Source organism: Nilaparvata lugens, chromosome 12 (assembly GCF_014356525.2).
Source record: "Nilaparvata lugens isolate BPH chromosome 12, ASM1435652v1, whole genome shotgun sequence".
Taxonomy (NCBI): domain Eukaryota; kingdom Metazoa; phylum Arthropoda; class Insecta; order Hemiptera; family Delphacidae; genus Nilaparvata; species Nilaparvata lugens.
Genome location: NC_052515.1, coordinates 5433533 through 5453785, shown reverse-complemented (window position 1 = coordinate 5453785; position 20253 = coordinate 5433533). Strand labels below are relative to the sequence as shown.

At 33.4% G+C, this 20253-nt stretch overlaps 1 protein-coding gene across 1 annotated transcript; it reads right to left on the bottom strand.

Annotated features, from left to right (window-relative positions):
- Positions 1 to 3846: 3846 nt before the first annotated feature.
- LOC111056018 (V-type proton ATPase 16 kDa proteolipid subunit) lies at positions 3847 to 20211 on the bottom strand. The gene is made up of 3 exons (XM_022343332.2): positions 19916 to 20211; positions 9489 to 9678; positions 3847 to 6978 (listed from the first exon to the last, which is right to left on the bottom strand). Exons 1-3 carry the CDS (start codon positions 19989 to 19991, stop codon positions 6774 to 6776), a joined length of 471 nt encoding a protein of 156 aa, XP_022199024.1. The 5' UTR covers positions 19992 to 20211; the 3' UTR covers positions 3847 to 6773.
- Positions 20212 to 20253: the final 42 nt, after the last annotated feature.

Below are 20253 nucleotides of genomic sequence, written 5' to 3'. Positions count from 1 at the left end.
TCTGTGAGAAGGGGTTTGGACGCTACTAATGTCATACTTGGATCAGTATGACGGCATTTTGTCACTATTGTCCCTGTCTGCAGGAGATTTTTAGATCTCTCCACTATCTTAAGTCGTACGACAAATAAGTAAAGCCAGTTACAAACAAATATAGATTATACCAGATTAAAGGGAAAACTTGACTAACACATAATCTGTCTAATGTAATAGAATTTATAAGGATGGCAAAAAATTGTGCGCCCAAAAATCAATGTGTATATAACTAGACTAAGTACCGATTAAAATTTAATCGTGATTAATTCCTTTAGAACCAATCCGAGAAGCCGTCTTTTCAAGAACGCCTTCTCTGATTGGTTCTAGTGAAACTAATCACGATCAAAATATAACCGGCTTTTGTGCAGCCGGGTCTTAGGCTGTTTAATAGAGCAATAATTAATGATAGCTGAAACTGGAGAAACTTCATGAGTTTCCATTTCATCTGCTAGTCACGTTCACCTTACTATAAACACACCATTCAAATGTGTATGTTTTGAGAAGCTATCACTCTGTATGTAAGCAGCCTAAAGCCGTCTCCACGAGTAGAGTTCGGCTTTCAGCTTTCTTAAGAGTCATATGACCGCAGAATAAACAATCTATGATTAAACATGATTTATCAATGAATAAACAATATAGATTGTTTATTCTAGGCCTATGTCACATAGAGAATAGTCTGTAATGTCAAATTTTACATTTTCAGCCTTCAACCGGGCTGGAGGCCGCAGATATTACGAGGTTGGTATATCTTACAGTAACTATATTACCCATATATATATAGTGAGGTCCACGTTATAATGACAGTGAATAGAGATGGAAGAACAGCTTTGCCTATTGTCTGCCTTAATTAATTATATTTCTACATCGTCAAAAACATACGAGTATTTGGCTTCGTTGTGGAGCTAGAAAAGGATAGTACTACCTGTTTTGTCGAACGATAGACAAGGATAGCAACATCAAAGTTTATCAAATACTGTCATTATAACGTGGACCTCACTATAGGGTAATATAGTTACTGTAGTATATCTGTCCTAGAGTAGGCATGTATTTAAATCCAATTTTCTCTCATATCACTATTATTAATCTTCTGCACTCTTATTAAGGGTTTTTTGTGTTGGGTTGGTTCAAGATTGAGACATTTTAAGGCGACTCAAAAATTCTAATCAAACTCTTCACATTGTACAGGTTCCATATAAATATATAGCATTGAGATTAGTCGTTCTTCATTGGACTTTTTGAACCAGTATTATGTATATTAGTATATTATGCACTAAAATCCGGGAGAGGAACATTTTTGAGATGTGTTTGTTCCTCCTCTAATAATTTCAATGTATAGAGAACCTTATTCAAATTAAAATTTATTGTATCCCTTATAATTTATTTACTTTTTTCTTTTCTTCATTCTCAGAAATGACTCAATGATGAGGATTTTTTTTTATATTATAATATTTTCGATTTGCAACGGTCACCAGCGGGCAAAGTTTATTCTTTTGCTGGTGATGCCATATATAATACGTAAATTATATATACATACGTAAAGAGATATTTATGATTTTGTATTATTATTTTCTTATTTTTAAGTTAACACTTGTATTTTGTTTAAATTTATTATTCATCATATTTGATTTGCTCTTTATTTGTGATTGTTTTTTTTTTAAATGGCGAAATAAATGTTTGATTTGATACTTGGATCAATAAATCAGTAAATATATTATGAGGCCTCTGTTACATAAAATTTATAATTCCTATAATACAGAAGAAAGTTGGTTACCTAAGGTTGTGCATTCAATATTTTTTTCTCTTTTTCTAATCTATTGGACAGGTTCTTAGGGACATAATCTATGCAATTGAAATATTTTCATCAGCTTCTGTTAGCTAACAATAGGGCTTCAAAAGTCACTTTTTTGAGGCAGATGGTACACATACCCTACAAAAACTACTGGTCAGAAAAATATGCAAGTCTCCTCTTCAATGTAGCAAAAATAACGTCAAATTTGTTTTTGAAAATCTGAAAAAAATTAAATTTTTATGCATTTTAAACTCCTTTTTTACATTCAATGTTCGTTCTATAGACTTCAAATTCATAGCAACTTGTAGCGCTGTTCTTGATGAATAAAATTGATGCTTAAACTTCTTTTATAAACACAATAATAGCCGCTAGTATGTGTACCTTTAAAGCACGGTTTTTACGCCTGCTATGCTCGGGCAACAAGTGAATAGTACAGCTGGAGCGATCTAGCGGAATTAGTTTGTCCCTAGAGCTAAGCGCTCGATGTTAATAGTTATTTGTGCAACTAGTGCGCAAAGTGACAGTTTGCTGCACCGAAACAAACGTTTACGCCCGAGCCGTAGGCGAGGGCGGAATGGTTTCTTGAGTGCAGCAGAGGAACTTTGCGCACGTATTTCACATTATGTTTTTCCTACAGTTACCATTGAATATTAAAAGTGGGTAATTATGGGTAAAATTTCCTGAGATCCATCAAGTTTTTCTGTGTAATTTTATTATTGATAAAAACCTTAATCCTAAAATCCTAAAGTCCTCGTTGTCCTTGGTTATAATATATAAAGAATAATAATTAGCGCGTTGTGCTTGGTTGCACCTCTGCTCACTATAGCAGCCACAGCAATCACTGTTACCAACTTCATTTTGATTTTGCTGCACTGTTGCTCCATATAACCTACTAAGTATTTTGCGTTGCCATGTTGCAAATCTGGAGTGCAGAAAAATTTTTCCCGCACTAGAGCGGAAAAGTGATTCTTTGCGTTCTGTAATCAGTGCAGCAATGGCCACTTTTCAACGTAACTGTAGGAAAAACATAATGCTCAAGTAATGTTCAGACCAAAATCTGTGGATGGATGGGTGTATAAAGATCTGTCGCCGGCTTAAACAATGCGGGTGTTCACACCGACATCTGTGTGAACCAACTGACGTTCCAAGAAAACTCTGCTCGCAAGCGGATGTTTTAGAATCGCTCTGGGAGCGATTTTTTCCAGGCATCCGAGCGGACGTTTTCGATAAATATCTCTCATCAAAAACCGTAAATTCATCACGTAAAAATGGAGATAGAATTCTAATTTTAAATTTGTATTCAACGCCTTTAATTATTTGGCTCGCGTTTGCTCAAAAAATGAAAAATAAATGTAATAATTAAAAATTTGGAATCAGAGTGCAATACTGAGAACAGAGCAAAAATAGCTCTGACGGCCCACAGATGTTTTTGGTGTGAACACAAACTCTGCGGACGTTTGCTCTGTTGCTCTGCAGAGTAAAATAGCTTGGTCTGAACAAAGCTTTAGCTCGGCTTGCTACCTGATGATTTTATAAACGTGAGCAGCTATATCCAGTATTATATTAAGACTTTACAATTTTTTTTATATAAAACAGGCCACTAGTTTTTGTATGCGCTACCACTGTAAACTCCAAGGTATAGATAGTTCAGTAAGAAGAAAAAGCTTGAAATCGCAGCGGCTTAATAGCAGACGAGCTTTTTTTCAGGACTGAACCATCTGTAACTGGAAAATATTTGTACGATTGCTAACTTATTTTGAAAATTACCAGAAACAAAATTTTATTTCCATTACAACAAATCCCCAGAATGAGTTGCAAATTTCAAAATATTTGAAACAGGCGAAAACAGGGTTGTATTGAAACATGTTGTAATGAAAACTTGTGAACCTTGAAAACTTATGGTAACCACACGTTCATTTCCAAAAAATCTTGATATTTGTTCAGTAACTTGTAACGGTAGGCAGCAAATGTTTTTGTGATGGAAAGTAAACTTTATGAATAAAACTCTGGCAACACAGAAAAAATTCAAACTTTCTAAATATACCTTTATTAATCATTATTGTTCACACATATGGTTGTTGGTATAGCTGTCCTATGTATTTAAATTTAACTTTCTCTAATAATATTACTATTATTCTTCTGCACTGTTTTTTCAAGATTAAATGTTATCGATAAAAATTTAAAGAGTTATCTTCATACAAATCAAACACGTTTAACTGTAATGGCAGCTGCAAGTATTCAGTAATTGTAAAATTAAAGAATCTGTTTTCCATAGATTTAAACTATATAGATTATAATAATTTCTCCATCTTATAGGCCTAAGTACACCTTAAAATAACTCGAAACAGTATTTTACAATTAATAGAATTGCAACACACACACACATACTTACACTCTCATACATCATGTGAAACAATATGTAGTGAAACATACATATCACACCATACATACACTACCGAACAAACAAACCTAGTTTCAGTGTCTAAAATGAGTTAAATTTCAACAATTGTGCAGAATTTTTCAGCTACAGAATTTTTACGAAGAATCTCACACGTCATCAAACAGAAATTTATCTACCATTTTGACTCTGGTTTACAGCAATAAACAATTGTCAACAATTTACTAATATTGGTTTTATTACATCATTAAATGACGACATACATGAACTAGTTTATTGAACATCTAACAATTTTCGTTAATTGATAGTAGTATTTTGTTATCAATCTTTCAAACTGTCTAGTCGTTCTTCTACATGTTTTAGCACAGAATATTTTTCCACAGAAAACAACGTAACAGCTATTTATTCAGCATAAATTTGTATATTGCTTACATTTACAAAGCGGTTAAAAAAACAACAACTTGTTTCAACTACTTCAACAACGATCAACTGAATTATATCGTTAAGTGATGGTTTTTGAACAACAGTTAATTACTAAATTTATATATTATATGATGTGTGATATGACAAATATAAATATACTTTATATACTGTACACCAATGCTTCATTATTATTATTGTAAAACGTTACGTTATGTCGATTGCATCAAAACGCAACGTTTTTTCGACTTCAAAATTCTGTTAGCTAACATTATTTACATTACACTGATTCTGGAATGTTCGCAATAAGTTTTATTTATTATAAAGCTAGATATATTTTATCAACACATATATCTATGCTGCATTCATAACCAATCATCTCAAGAAGGGGCGAAAGAGAAGAGAGAATACAGACATAGAGAGAGAACACACTCAGGTGCGACGAAACACCGGAGAATGAAGGAGGAGGAGGAGGAGGAGTAATATTTATAACGAATCTGAGGAGGGATAACAATTAAGTTTCAGAGCGTAATATTTTTCAACACCATCAGCAGTAGAGTAATAGCAATAACAAACAATCCTCGATTCAGTTATTAGACTATATAATAGTTATCTTTAAAAATCAAAACATATCATTCAATACACATATTATATGTAGACAACAATATTATAACAACAAGAAAAATGCAAAGTTTTTCAGATATTTATGCTTTGAAAACATACAGGATGTGATCGAAGAACAGAGTCTAATTATTTTTACACAATTACTTTTTATTCATCAAATTTTCAGCTACAAATAAATTTTACGAGAGAGAAAGAGAGAGGAAATAGAGAAGGAGAGCGAGAGAGAGAGTATGTGTGTGCGGGTGCATGTGTACAAGTGACTTTAACAAATTCTAGGAAAAGATTAATTTCAATATTATCACTATTTCTCATAATTTCAAACAATATTCAATATAATAAATTGGTTTACTGATTCTTCCAACAATATAATTATGTACAGATAGTTTGGTACCGGAACAAAATCTGTAATAATTGTATGCTGCCTTTCAAACAACAATATTGATTTAATTATTAAATGGAAAGTGTGTACATAAATAAAATTTCTATACATGAAACAAAACAATAATTGTAACAAAACAGGAAGAACAAGCTTCTAATAATATTAGTAATATTCTCTTCTATATTCCTTCGGTTTCTGATAATAATATTTACAATCATTCAGACGCACACACTCAGTCATCATACGCAGCACACACACTATTCAAGTTCAACAAAGCTGTAAAATTGTAGAGTAATCAAAGCGACTGTGGTTCAGCACTTTTTTAAATAATTTCCCAATTAAAAGTCAGAAAGACACGTCGTCGATCTACAACATTAAAAATGAGAGACTTTGATAAAACACTATTTTTCCATAAATTTCCAAAATCCTTCAAAAGCACAAAAACCTTTTTTATAATTTACAACTCTAATCACAATCTTCATCTGGCAAATTATCCTACGATTATGAATAAAATTGCAAAACTCGATGTAAATTTTCCACCTTAAAAGCACCATTTTAGAGCACTAGTTTGATCCAACAGAGAAACTCATAAAACCAATCCCAAACATATTCAACCATTTCCATTTTCAGTAAAGGCCCCTGGAACCAAATCAGACTTTCTAGTTGTTGCACCTCAAATCCCCAGACCAACACTTGGACCTTCTACAAACCAGGGGTCTACCAAGGTTGAGTGATAGAGAACACTACACTCTCAGAGCTAACTCCAGCTCATAAACAATAGTTCAACATCATTTATGGCAACAAACAGTCTATCGGATTTTACACTTAATCTCTTCAAATCTTCAATCCTTCCAGAAAACAGCGGATTTTACACTTCAAACTTTTCATATCCTATAAAAACCAGTGTTTTACACTGCCAAAAATCCTTACCAAGCTACAACTTACCCCTCCCCCTCCGCTGAACCACAGCCACTCTCTCTCTCTCCCACACCCTCTCACTCACACACACACTTTCAAACAGTACTACAACTAAACAACACTACCTCCTCTCTCTTTCTCTCTCACGCTCTCTACGATGGTGGTGGCGCTCTTCGTTTCACTTCGTCTTCTTCTTCTTGTTGGTGGTTCGTCTATTTAGTGTAGAGATAGATGGCGACAATGAGGCCGTAGAGACCCAAGACTTCGGCGAAGATGAGGATTAGGATCATTCCGACGAAGAGCCGCGGCTGCTGGGCTGTGCCGCGCACTCCCGAGTCACCCACGATGCCGATGGCAAAGCCGGCCGCCAGACCGCTGAAACCCACCGCCAGACCGGCGCCCAGGTGCAGGAAGCCCCTAAACACACACAAACTCATTAGCAACCACTAAAAACACAAAAACATGGAATCTATAATCAAGGAAATCAATGAAAGAATTGGCTTATACATGTACGGGATAGGAAATTCATGAATCATGTCTGAACTACTCAACTGATTAACTTAAAATTTTACATAAAGATTCTTAATTTACTGAGGATGGTTATAGGCCTATTTCAATTTTTTCAAGATTACAGTAGGTCAAGTTTTCAGTTTGTCAAGACTTAATTACATCCTTGTGGAGCACGGGTTACCTGCTCCTGCTAGTATTATATAAAAATGTGAAAATTACATTGCACAGTCATATGTAGTCAAATATGTAAAGAAAGCTTTTCGATCGAGATCTCGACTAAATCTAACTGGATCCACAGTAACTTTTCGTCCATAGACGCGCTGAGTGGTAATAGTGCCATTAGAACTCATGGGAATCACTGTACTAGTCACTGACTCTGATACAGAGATGTGTGGGAATACGCAGTAGGGTTGAAACGTAGTGAAGCGGTGAAGGCACCCTTAGCTACCTTCTCTGCTCCACTATGTTTTGACCCTCAGAAGTCCGGCCATCTATCAACTTTGGCAGTATGTTTGCACACAACATTTTCACACCACATATTAGTATCTGGTAGGAAAACACTTTTTTATTCTCAATTTATAGGTTAGAAAATCGCAGTGATTACAGAACAACTGTCGGTTCAGCAGCTAGCTCACAAACGCTCGAGAATAGATGTTTTCATTTGAAACGCTCAAGGCGTATTCTCGTCCATGCAACCGTGTCCGACTACAGAGGGAGAATGTATTTGGTTCTTATAGGAGTGTTCAAGCATTGCAAGAAAGGAGATCCTTAAAGACTCTCATTAGAATCAACGGTATTTCCTTCAGCCGTAGTTGCAATCAACGAAAACCTACCAGTTTATTCCACCTTGATTTTCTGTTGTAGAATTTGTTGTATCCTTACAGATTTAAATAAAAAGATTTACCTGACGAGTGACAGGCACCAATAAACGTTAGACTGGGACAATTTACATTCGGCCTCACATCTCACATGTGCAGATTTTGCGTGTAAAAAAACTTCAATCAAAATTGTAAAATAAGTGATAACTATGCGAAAATGGTGCGGTCATATAGCTACTTTATTATAGAACTCTTTGGATTTGAGTAATAGTTGGAGACTTGGAGTTTTGATTCTAATACTTTGCACTTTGATACAGTAAGCTTAATATTGTTTGGGCTCGAGTGCTGGTCGAAGAATTAATAATAATAATCAGTTTTATTTTCCTTTGGACAAAAAGCCATTATAATAATCTATTGTAAGGGCGCCAAACTTGACAATGCAAGCGGCACTTGGATTCAGACTATAACTGGCGCATAACGAGAAGGCATGTGGCTGCTATTTGAAAACCTTTGCCAACAATGAGAAACAGGGGCCTTCTCGTTATGTAATAGGTATAGTGTAATGATTATGATGAGATTCACTTGAAACTGTGAGCATGCCTTTTAAATGCTCAACTGCCTATGAGGAGAGCTATGTTATTGTTATTAGTCTGACATAGTAATGCTAGCTGGGGCATTAAGAGCTTACAACAACAACTCAATTTTAATGCTTCCCATTCAACTAATGCAACTAATGCTGACAGTGAAGGTTGTGGACCACGCTTTTGCCAACTTTCAACTGGTGACATTTTTCGATTAAGTATTTCCATTTGGATACTACCAAGTTCCCAGGATGAAACATACAAATTTCTAGAGAAGAACTTCTTATATCATTTTCACTTCTTGATATATGAGCGCCTCAAGTCGAAATCTTTGGAGTGAAACATTTCAGAATTGGTAACAAATGAATTATGAAATAAGGATATTTTTTATCAAATTACATATTTGATTTCTCAGAATATAATCGCAGAGAAATCTATCCTCACAACTTCATGCATTTATTTGTAGCCATTCTGAAATGAATCATCAAAAAAAGATTTCAATTTTACATTTTAGGCGCTCATATCTGAAAAAGTAAAATGATAAAAAAATTCATTGATCCTTTGAAATTTTTGTTTCATTTTGGAAACTTGATGGTATCGAAATCGAAGAGTTTTCCAAAAGCGTGTTGCACAACGTTGACTGCCAACATTGGTTAGGTAAGGTATCGGGCCGGCCGTTCGCACGGGGTAGGTTCTAGTGTTATGTGAAAAGGAGATGGATTAAATCAGTGGTCGTATTTATTAGGATGTGTTACATTTCAAGTTTAAACCAAACATTTATCCAATTCAGGTCCATATGCACAATTTCAGTTTAGACTGAGATGAATCAGCTGCCCGTTTAAATCCTGAATGTGAAATTATTATAATGAATGCAACCATAAATTGATTCAACAGTCGAACCAACTTGGGTGGTACTGAGTATTAGCTGTCCTTTTAAAACCGGAATGCAGCACATTATAATAAATGCAAGCATACATTGATTTGGTGAATATTAGTGAGTTCTGAGTTGTATACTGACTTGTAGGGCGAGTAGTTCTTGGGAGCGTCTAGTGCGCCGGCGATGAGCACTGCGACTACGAGGCCGTAGATGGCAATGATACCCGCCATGACGACGGGGATGATCGACTTCATGATCAGCTCGGGTCGCATCACCGACATCGCCGCGATGCCTGTGCCCGACTTCGCCGTGCCGTACGACGCTCCCAGCGCTGCAACAAACACACAACAACAATCATTAAAAAACTATCAACACTTGTTTGAAAATACATACAACAAGCATAGAATGATAAAAAACTCATCCTTAGACTGGCCACTAAGGGTAGAACATGCATGATAAAAATGCATGTTTACACATATTCATCATCAGCGAGAGGCTTCAAACATGAAATAAACAACCAATAACAATAAATAAACCATTGAAAAATTACAAATTATTTATTTATATATTTCATTGACAATCACAAATCATCATAATTATAATATATAATATGATTGAGAGAAGATAACAGGCATAGCCCACAACTGTCTTCTCATAATTTTTTCAAATAAAATTTTCAAAAAAGAATGAGGTTAAAATTTTACTTTTCACTTCAAAAAGTCCAATTTTCACCTCAAAACTAATGACTAACCTAAAAATTTTAACTTTTGATATTCAAAAACTAATTAAAAACAAAAATATTTCACTCAAATCTCTACAAATTGGAAATTTTTGAGTAATTTTGCAAAATTTTGAGCGAGAAAAGAAACACAACTTTATAATTATTATAATGATAGAAAAATTATTTAACCTCAAATATAGAGCAGCGAAGAAAAAATAAACAAGAAATTTGGATACAAAAACCTAACCACAAAAAATTTTGTTCGAAGAGTTTCGCTGTGATGAGACAACAATGTACGGCGACTGTGTCATGCATGTTCTACCGTTAGTGGCCAGCCTTGGAGATTTGATTCATTTTGGTGATTTGAAATTAAGAGAGAAGAAAATATAGACATAAAAAACATAAAAATGTTTGAAAATACTGTTCATAGAACGAGGATGAAAATTGAAGAAGATAAATTTTGGGAAAAGTATAAATATTGTGCGTATGATGCTACCAGCGCTGTTCAATAACACATAGAACGAGCTTAGAAAGTAAGCGAGAGGAGGATTTGGGAAAAATATAGTCAAAAGTGTGTTGCACAATGCTCTCAGCGCTGTGCGAAAAATACACTGCAATCAGGCTTAGTTCAAATCTGATCAAGAAACATAAAACCATGTTTGAAAATACATAGAACATGGTAAAAATATACATAGAATACAAATTAATCAAGGGGGATAAATATTAGGAAAAAATCTAGACAAAATTGTGTTGCACAATGCTCTCAGCGCTGTGCAAGACACATAAAAATAAATTGATTGAAAAACATAGAAACATATTTGAATACATAGAACGAGCAAATAAATTAAGGGAGATAAATATTAGGAAAAATATAGGCAATTGTGTCGTAAGTAGCTCCCAGCGTTTAATTGAAAAAATACATGAGATTGATGAAAGGATGTAATAATTTGTAGAAGAAGCAAAAAATCATATTTTTGGTAAGAAAACCTTCTCTATTATAGATATTCCAGTGTTTTGATAGGGATATTAGTGATAGATTAATTGAATGACATAAAAATAATAGAAGAAATGAATCAACATTAATTGATTGAACATTGAGGAGCCAGTTTGTTTTAAATTGAATTACAGGATTGTAACAATAAAAAGCAGTGACTCATAGTTTCAATATAGGTGCATAGAAGTCTCATTTCTGCATCAATATATCTAGCACATTCACCTGCCAATAACCCAAGTCACTACAAAAATGCACGAAGTGATTGTAGTATGCCCTGAATAATTTTGTCCAACAATTTCACAAATTTTATTAATAGGTTCAAGCGTAACTTTCATAATTTATTGATAAAAACATTTTTTACAAGTTTCTTTTGAAGTAATATTCATTGATTTAATACATTTTAAAACAGAAATGAATGAATGAATGAATCATTGGCCACAAAGCAATGCCATTTGTGTGTTATCAGTAGGCTATGAAGAGTGTTCATGTCACGGTTGACTCACTAAACAGGCCATCAATTAAATAACGGTCATTAGTCAGTTATTTGTTATAGTGACTAGTGCGTTTCCTGTTAAACCAAGCTTCCAATTTCCTGAACTTTTGATTCAAATGAATATTTCTATGACAAACTATAAACCAATGTCGTTCTAGAACACCATAAATAATCATGTAATAAATGTGTAATATTGAATAAAACGACTTGGAATTGTTAGAGCTACATATTATATTTATCAACTACTTATTATTTCAACACATGAGTGTAGTTCTGACTTACTATATTTCTAGCCTTCTATTCAACACTGCATTCATTTTTATTTAGAGAATCAATTTCCATGTAAATCAAGAATCTACAACATAGCTTGCATGTTCAGTAATTGTCTACTGAATGTGAATTCACTATTTTTTTATTTGATTGCATATACATTTAAACTTTGATATCAATGTTTGATTAATCTAGATGAATCGAAATTCGGGGAAGGAACAGTTATGGGTTGTACCTGTTGATCCTCCACCAAATTATTTAAAAAAATAATTGTATCATTGAATCAATAAAAGAATAATGTTCCATGTTGATAAGAGTCTATTGATTATTAGTAAAAGTTTGAACAACTGGGAGAATATCAGTAAACTGATGAAAATCACTTTTTTTCAAAACGTAGAAGAATATCAATAAATTGATAGAAATCACAAATTTCCAGGAGTATAAATAAAATTACCATTATCACTAGGTTAAGACGATTATAATTTGCCCAGATATTCCCAAGTAAATTGTGTACAAGGCCAACCACTGGCCTTACAGTGCATTGAAAACGGAAAAGGAGAGAGCAATATTCGCTCTCCTCCTCCACTACTATTCAATTCTCCAATAATGCAAGGTCATCTCTCACTTTCAGCCACTGCACAAGAGCGAGAGAGACTGATCAAATAGGAGAAAAATAGAAAGAGAATGAAACCGTTGATGAAAATGAGAATTACAGGAGACAGAAAAGGTGTAACAGGAATGGAAAGTAGTGAATGTGATATAGAGTGGAGAAGAATCAGAGAGTGAGAGAGTAAAAAATGAGTACAGTGGGACGAGGTGAATGAAAAAAGATTGTAAAGAAGAATAGAAATTTGAGGATAGAGTATATGGGCTTGAGATGAAAACTAGTAAGATAAATAGAAGTAGGGAAAAAATTATAGGAGGTTGAAAGGAAGACTGGAAGCCTGCAAAAATAATTAGATAGGAGAATGGAATAGAGATGAAGGCAAAAAAATATTGGACTTAGATAGAATGAAAAGAGGAAACACAAGAAAATGAAGATTATATCTGGAGTTGATACAGGAAAATGATGAGGATAGAGAAAAGAGCATGCGTGAAAATAAAAGAAGAAGAGTCAGCCAAACTGAATTGAGAAAGTTAATAGGAATGAGAGAGGACAGGATAAGAAAACATAAAAAAGAAGAGGATGCTTCAAAGGAGAAAGCAAATAATAGAAGATGACAACAAGAAAATTAGAATAGAATAGAATGAATCTTCCATTTCATGGTGTGGCGAAGTTTGGACAGTAATGACCTCTCTACCACTTGACCAAAAATTGGGAGGCAGAAGAAAAGATAACACAGAAAGTAGAGAAGAACAGGAAGAACTAAGACAGGTGGAAAAAATAAAAATAAGATGAAGAGAAGTGTAGGAGGAAGAGAAAAAGGAGAAGAATAGGTGATAAGAGAACAGTAGGAGATCTCGAGAGAAAAGAGTGGACTATGGGAAGAGATGTGATAAAGGCATAGGTGTGAAAGAGAATAAGGAGATATTGAATCAAAAGAAGAAGAATAAGGAGGAGTAGGAGTAGAAGAGAGATAGAATAGACTGAGAGCATGAATAATTCAATGACCTTCCTTGACGAGGCTGGCTAGCTGGCATTACATAACACAGGCAGTCATGTGACTAACCTAACCTACATCATTGCGATCACAGTCATGTGATTCACGAGGTCTCAGCCACGCCACAAACCTAACTTCATTTTCAGCTCTTCAAACTCACACTAAACTAACATTTATCGAAAAATTGTGATTCCTTATGCCATATTCAACGAGAATAATGATTTTCCATATTTTGTCAATTCAATTGGAATGTGATTTTTTCAATACAAATAATTAATTGAATGTTGTGATTCCTTCCACTTTTCAGTAACATTAAGCTTTGGGAACACCACTGCGATTCGCAAACGGTGACGATTTCAACCAATTTATCACGGATTAAAAGTTCTCAGGCTCCCGTCACCGTCTTGCCAATCGCATGAGGCTTTACAATGATCAAAGATGCAGGATTACTTCCGTTTTTTATGGGAACAGTCACTGAAAAACGTTCGATTACTTTCATTTTTACCCAAACTTCCATTGAAAGTGATAATATTCATTCCATGCACTTCCAAACGGTAATGGGAAACTTTGTGATAACCTCAAATCCTACCTGAACATTCATTGGAAAAAATATTATAAGAGATTCCATCCATTTTAATCAACACTGTGTACATTTTCATAGATGGACAGGTACCAGTCCTTGTAATCGTTTACCAATGTATCATAAAATGTAAAAGAAGAACAGAGTTGATGGGAATGTTGAACATCAAGTATTTAGCAGCGGAGATTCATAATTATTATATTTTTGTTGTGTGAAGCCACAAATTCTGAGTAGTGCTCAAGTGGCATACAACATTTTAAATTCAAGTAAAATGTCATTGACGACTTTGAAGTTCATTTGAATCCAAAACTCAAATCAGAATATTTTCTTCAGTAGCATGTTTATAAATGAAATTAATATAAATAGCATAATTAAATTATTAATAAGTGCCATCTAGTAAAAGGTAAAAGTTATCAAGTTGTCAAAACGATGAAGATGCACTCAATTCATCCGAAATGAATTACTAAATTTTAATTAATCCTCGAATCTTCAACTCATTCATAATCCATTTATAATCAGAAACATGAATCATGGATAATTCCTTGGAAATAAGGAAAGTCAGTACGCTTCGCGCCAGGAAAAAACATTACCCTACTTGAAAAATATTCAGAGTATTATTTATTCAATATATAATTATTATAAACATTGGAATTTAAAAATTCTGCTGGAAAAAAGCTTCATCTGTCCCTTTAAAAATTCCAATAAATTGTTCAAGGTAATGTGCATCAGGGATGAATATGAGTTTTATTTATTTCATTGACAATTACAAATAATAATTTTAATATATAATTGGGAGAAGACAATATAATAAATATATGATTGGGAGAAGACAACAGGCATAGCCCAAAACTGTCTTCTCCCAATTTTTTACAAATAAAAGTTTCAAAAAAGAATGAGGTTAAGATTTCACTTTTCACTTCAAAAAGTATAATACAATAAAATATAAAAATAAAATAAATCCACAGTACAATAAAATATAATACCACTCATGAATAATCAGAAAATCTTATTATATAAAATTAAGTGAATAAAACTTGCATAAACAAGAAATATAAAGATATAGTTTCCTTCACGAGGTTTAGTGATCTAAATAATATTATTGGTTTCAGTCACTAAAGAGTTCAACGCTGAACTTGATCTGTGATCTCAATAAACTATGTAATAAATAGTTGATGTTTTATCAGTTGGCTCTTGGCTGTGTATTGTAGTGGCATGGCATGGCATGGCATACTTTAGTAGCTGTTTTCATATCTCCAACAGTGTGTGCAATGAATTAATTGCCTAGTAACTGTAGGCAACTCTCGTAAAAATCTGAAGATTGAAAATCAAAATTGCACAACTCATTGAATACTTTCAATTACACGTCAATATGACATCAATTTTAATTTTGGAAAATTATTCTTTTTGGTAGCTAATTGGGAAGAACCAAGTGACAATAAAACTGTTGATAGATGTTTTGTTGAAATTTCAAACATTGATTATAATTCTGTAGAAAGTAACACTTTTCATAGTTTGAAATATGGCCTACATTCGTTCATGCTTGTAATTAAATTAAATTACAATGTTCAGCGAAAGTTCATCAACTCAAACAATTTTAAAGCTGAAGAAGATTTCAGTTTGATTAAAAATGTTATTCATGAGAACGTATCAATTTTTAAAAGCAATTCATTGGAAAAGCATTGCACTATTGTAAAATATTCCAACACAATGTCAGCTAATTTCGACTACTGTATGTTTATACATGCTTGAAAGATCAAACACAATTCTGTTATCAGAAAATTGATAACACTAGGATTTCAGACAGTTCCATTTCATCGTAACTTATAGTGATTTGTGACGTTATGCTGTTTCTACAAAAAATTAATAATGATGTTTAATAATAAATTAATAGTTATAAATAATTTGGTTCAATTTTCAATACTGTACTTGAATTTTTCTTTTCATATTTCTTTGTGGCACATCTCTGGACCACCACTATTTATATAATTTTATTCACATTTCTGATAACACAAAATCAAATCAATGTAAAAAATAAATTATTCCAACTTCTTCCTTCTCTCCAATTCTATTTCGTCGTTCTCTTAAAATTTATCACTTTTTCTCTTTCTTCAAAAACATCAATTCAAACTTCCTTTCAACATCTTTTATCACGCAATTTCCTCTACTCTAATCACTTCTCAATGGTCTCTTATTTCTCCTTTCCAACTTACTCTTTCAATCATCTACCACGTTTCAAACAAATTTCCCAATTCTTATTCCACCTCTATTACCTCAAACTCAGGATATTCATTACTCCACAAAACTAATTTTTAAAATAAGCGAAAGACTCAAAACTTCAGGAGTACCCCTGCAAAGACTAAGCCGTCAGATGGGGTTTGTTTTAACTAAGGGGTAAGTCAGAGACTGTTTGAACTAGGAGAAGCACATATAGAATGTGTCATATTCTTATCATAATATACATTTTCTGGCTCTTCTACTTTGAAAATGAATCATAGGATTTAGTGTAATGTCTTATACAGAAAATAAAAAAATTAAATCTGAGACACTGTTAAAAAAACCTAGGCAAACTGTTTTGTGTAGACCAGAAATCACAAAAGATTGTGTCTTCCAGGTATCTTTATATGGTGCCTTGGGTTATTGGGATCATATTCCTGTCCTTTAACACATTAAAAAGCAATACATTTTTATTTTGTTAGTTGAAATTGTTTTGCACTTTTCAGAATGTCTGTGTGAAGGGGATGAACTAACTTTCGTTCATCTCTCATTACTCTTCCAATTGACCTCTCCACCCTGATTTTACTTTTATTCCTAATCAACATAATTCTCTACCTCCTCTACATTTCTTCTTCTCCTCTTCTCATCTTGCCCTCTTCTCATTATCTATTCTCCTTATAATGCACCCTTTTCTCCTCCAATTCCCTCTTTCACTCCTAACACCTCTTTCTTCTACTCCTTATTTTCACCATCCTCCTGAACAACTACCCCCTTTTTTCCGTCTTAGTCTACTCCATTTACATACACAGTCATACTCTCTCTTTTTCTTCTCCCCCCTCTTCCCAATTCTCATTTTCTCTTATTGCTTCTCCTCAATTTCTTTCAGTACTCCATTATCTGTCCTTATTTTTTCTCCACACCCATTCTTTTACAACTATTCTTTTGTTAGAAAGGCATCTGCCAAAAATGAACAAATAAGAAGTAGATATAATTGGCAGCGGGCCATACAATAATTACGGTTTGCTAGCAAGATAAAAGAGTCCAATTTGAGGTTTTACAACCGGCAGACTTACAGTCTAACACGTTTCAAAGACAGATAAAACAAAGTCTCATTTATATTATTGATGTTTTAGTGGACAAATATTCGAAAATCTTTAGTTTGTTGATTGGTTGAAGACAGCTAAATCTTCAGTTTGTTGATTGGTTGAGGACAGCTGAGGTTCAAGAACAATTTTACTAGGCTACAAAACACTGCAAACACTGCTCAACTTAAACAAAAGATAGTATTCTCAAGTCATTGATAACTGAAGATTGTAAGCTTGTTGGTTTTCAGATTATAACAATAAATTCTAGGGTCACCTAAACCATCCTTAAGATAAAACTTATTCAAATCATACAATCTTAACATTTCATAATGAGAAACAATATCATTATTTGATAATGGGGACTATGCATCAAGCAAGAAGTAAATTTAAATTTTACTTCTTTAACGTAAGGTTGAAAAGGATGCTCTTTTAAAGAAAAAATTGAATTTTTGTTTCACATTATGTAGCCTATATTTCTATATGATAGAATACAAAACGTTTTTCTGCTGCTGGATTCCAACATTACAGATCTCATTAATGAAGGATTACTTGGTCTTGGTGTTACTAACAAAACATTCCCGAATTGAATTAAAATACAAGTTGAGAACATTCAAAAAAATGGAGAAATTTATAAAGTTTTGCAAAGCAATGAATTCTGAACTTATAATAATGAGTCATGATTATAAATTTGATTGTAATTTTAGGAGATGAAGAATGGATTGAAAATTATACAGACTGAGTTCTATAAGAATAATCCATAGTTTAGTGAAATCCAACAAACTAAAAGTGCAAGCACTCTACTCCAAATATCCTAATATTTTACGGAAGAATCAGCAGAACTGTGAGGCATTGTATAGAAACAGTCCAGTCAGTAGTAATATGAATCAAATCACCAAGTCAACAGAAAAATATTTCAAACAGAAATTTATAAGAAAATTGCAGTTTAGGGAGCTGTTTTATTGAACTTCAGATATGATCATAAAAAGTCACTATCATCAAAAGTTTTTTCAGTGAAATGAGTTTCCCCTGTAAGAATATTAAATAAGCTTAGTGATTGAATAGTAAAATTGAATATTGGTAACAGTTCTTCAATAAGACAAGTAGGCATGATTAGTTTAAATAAACCACACCTTAAAAATCTGCATAAACATAAATTAAAATATTTTTAGATTCACAACGTGCGGCAATTCCTTTAAATTATGGAAATATACGGAATTGAGTTTATCAGTCATGCCTAAAAGAGTAACTGATATTTTTAATTAATCATATGCCACGAGAACTCACATCAAGTGCTTATCATTGAATGGGTGGAGATCTAACATGTGGAAAGGCTGATAATTCAGGCTGGATAATTCCAAAGAACGAGATATATCAATATTTTGTAAATAATAATAGATTGCAACGAAAAGGAAATTTGATTTGGGATAAAGTAAATTAGAACACAGCACACAATAGCTATCAGATTAATTTCCAGATAGCCTAATTTCATCGTCAGTTTTACTGTTTTAACAACAAATTCGAGGGAAGTAGGTATTGCATTGAATTAATATAATTCAAAAGAAAAAATGCAAAATTTGAGAAATTGGGTTAAGATGAAGACATTATTTTATTTTTAGAACTACAAACCTCTAGTCACAGTTCCAACATTGGTTCCCTCAAATAATGCTCATGACCAAGTCACATGAGCTGTAGGCCTACTTCTGGGAAACTAAATAAAAACTCCATGAGATTTCTCATTTTTTTATTTTTAATCGGTAATAAATAAAACCATTTACGGGTCAATTTCAATATTTGTTAGATCACGTGAAGTCATGCCGACTACGCTATCAGGAAAGGTAAGGCGTGGTAGGAAACTATCAGATTAAATTTGAACAAAATAAAATATTCAACAGATTCACAAGTTGTAACAACCTGTTGAATGTATATACATCAAAGCTTCTGGTGCTTGAATACATTTCTAGTACGCAAGATAGTATGTACAACAGCCACTTGAATGAGCTAGATCAGCTGATCATGAGGGAGTGGTCCTAGCACTGACAGTAGGTCATCTGACTTGGCATGTCTTGAAGAACTTTCACAAAATACACTACTAGCCTTAAAAAGTAATAGATAAATAATTAGAAAAAGAAATTGACCATCTTACAAAAGAAATATAAAAAATATTAACCTACCTACAAAACCATGATTCATCACTGAGCAACCAGTGTTTGAAACATGTCATTACAGCCGAACAACCTAAAATTGGGCTACCAGCTGTGTAGAAATCTACTTGATTGTCACAAATAAGATGGTTTAGAATTTAAAATTATATGAAATTCATGAAGTATATAATAACTGAAACGGTATTGAATTCAAGTACTTGGTTTAGAACCTGTCTAATCATGAGTATGTTACCGCCTGTATACGGCTTACAGTACAGAATTTGTGTAGAAACGCAAAATATCATTAGAATCTACATAGAAAAGCATGAATATTGTTCAATTAGTTCCTAAATTAATAAAAATTTAGATGGAAACACGTTTTGAGGATAATAAATAGGAAAATCGTGAATAAGGTAAAGTCCCAATCTAATCAATATCGCACTTTCAGTGTATGGAAAAGAATACTTACCGCTGAAAATAATAGCTGAGGCAGCTCCCATGACTCCAAAAAAGGGTCCGTAAATTGGGTTATCCTTTTCCGCCATTTCGAGAATACTGTTTCGAGTATTTACAGGTTCCTAAGTTAACAGAACTTTATCCGTGCACTAAACTGCAGAGAACTAAACACTCTCTTGTATCAAAAATGGCCTAAAGTGGTCGATGGTCATGTGATGAGTCGAAATATTCCTACTCAACACACCAAGTGTGGCGTTTTGCTACTGGCTAAAAGCTACGATATTCCATTTCATCAACCAATTGCAAGCCTTTTTACATGGAGTTTATCTGACGTCACTGGCAATTATTGGT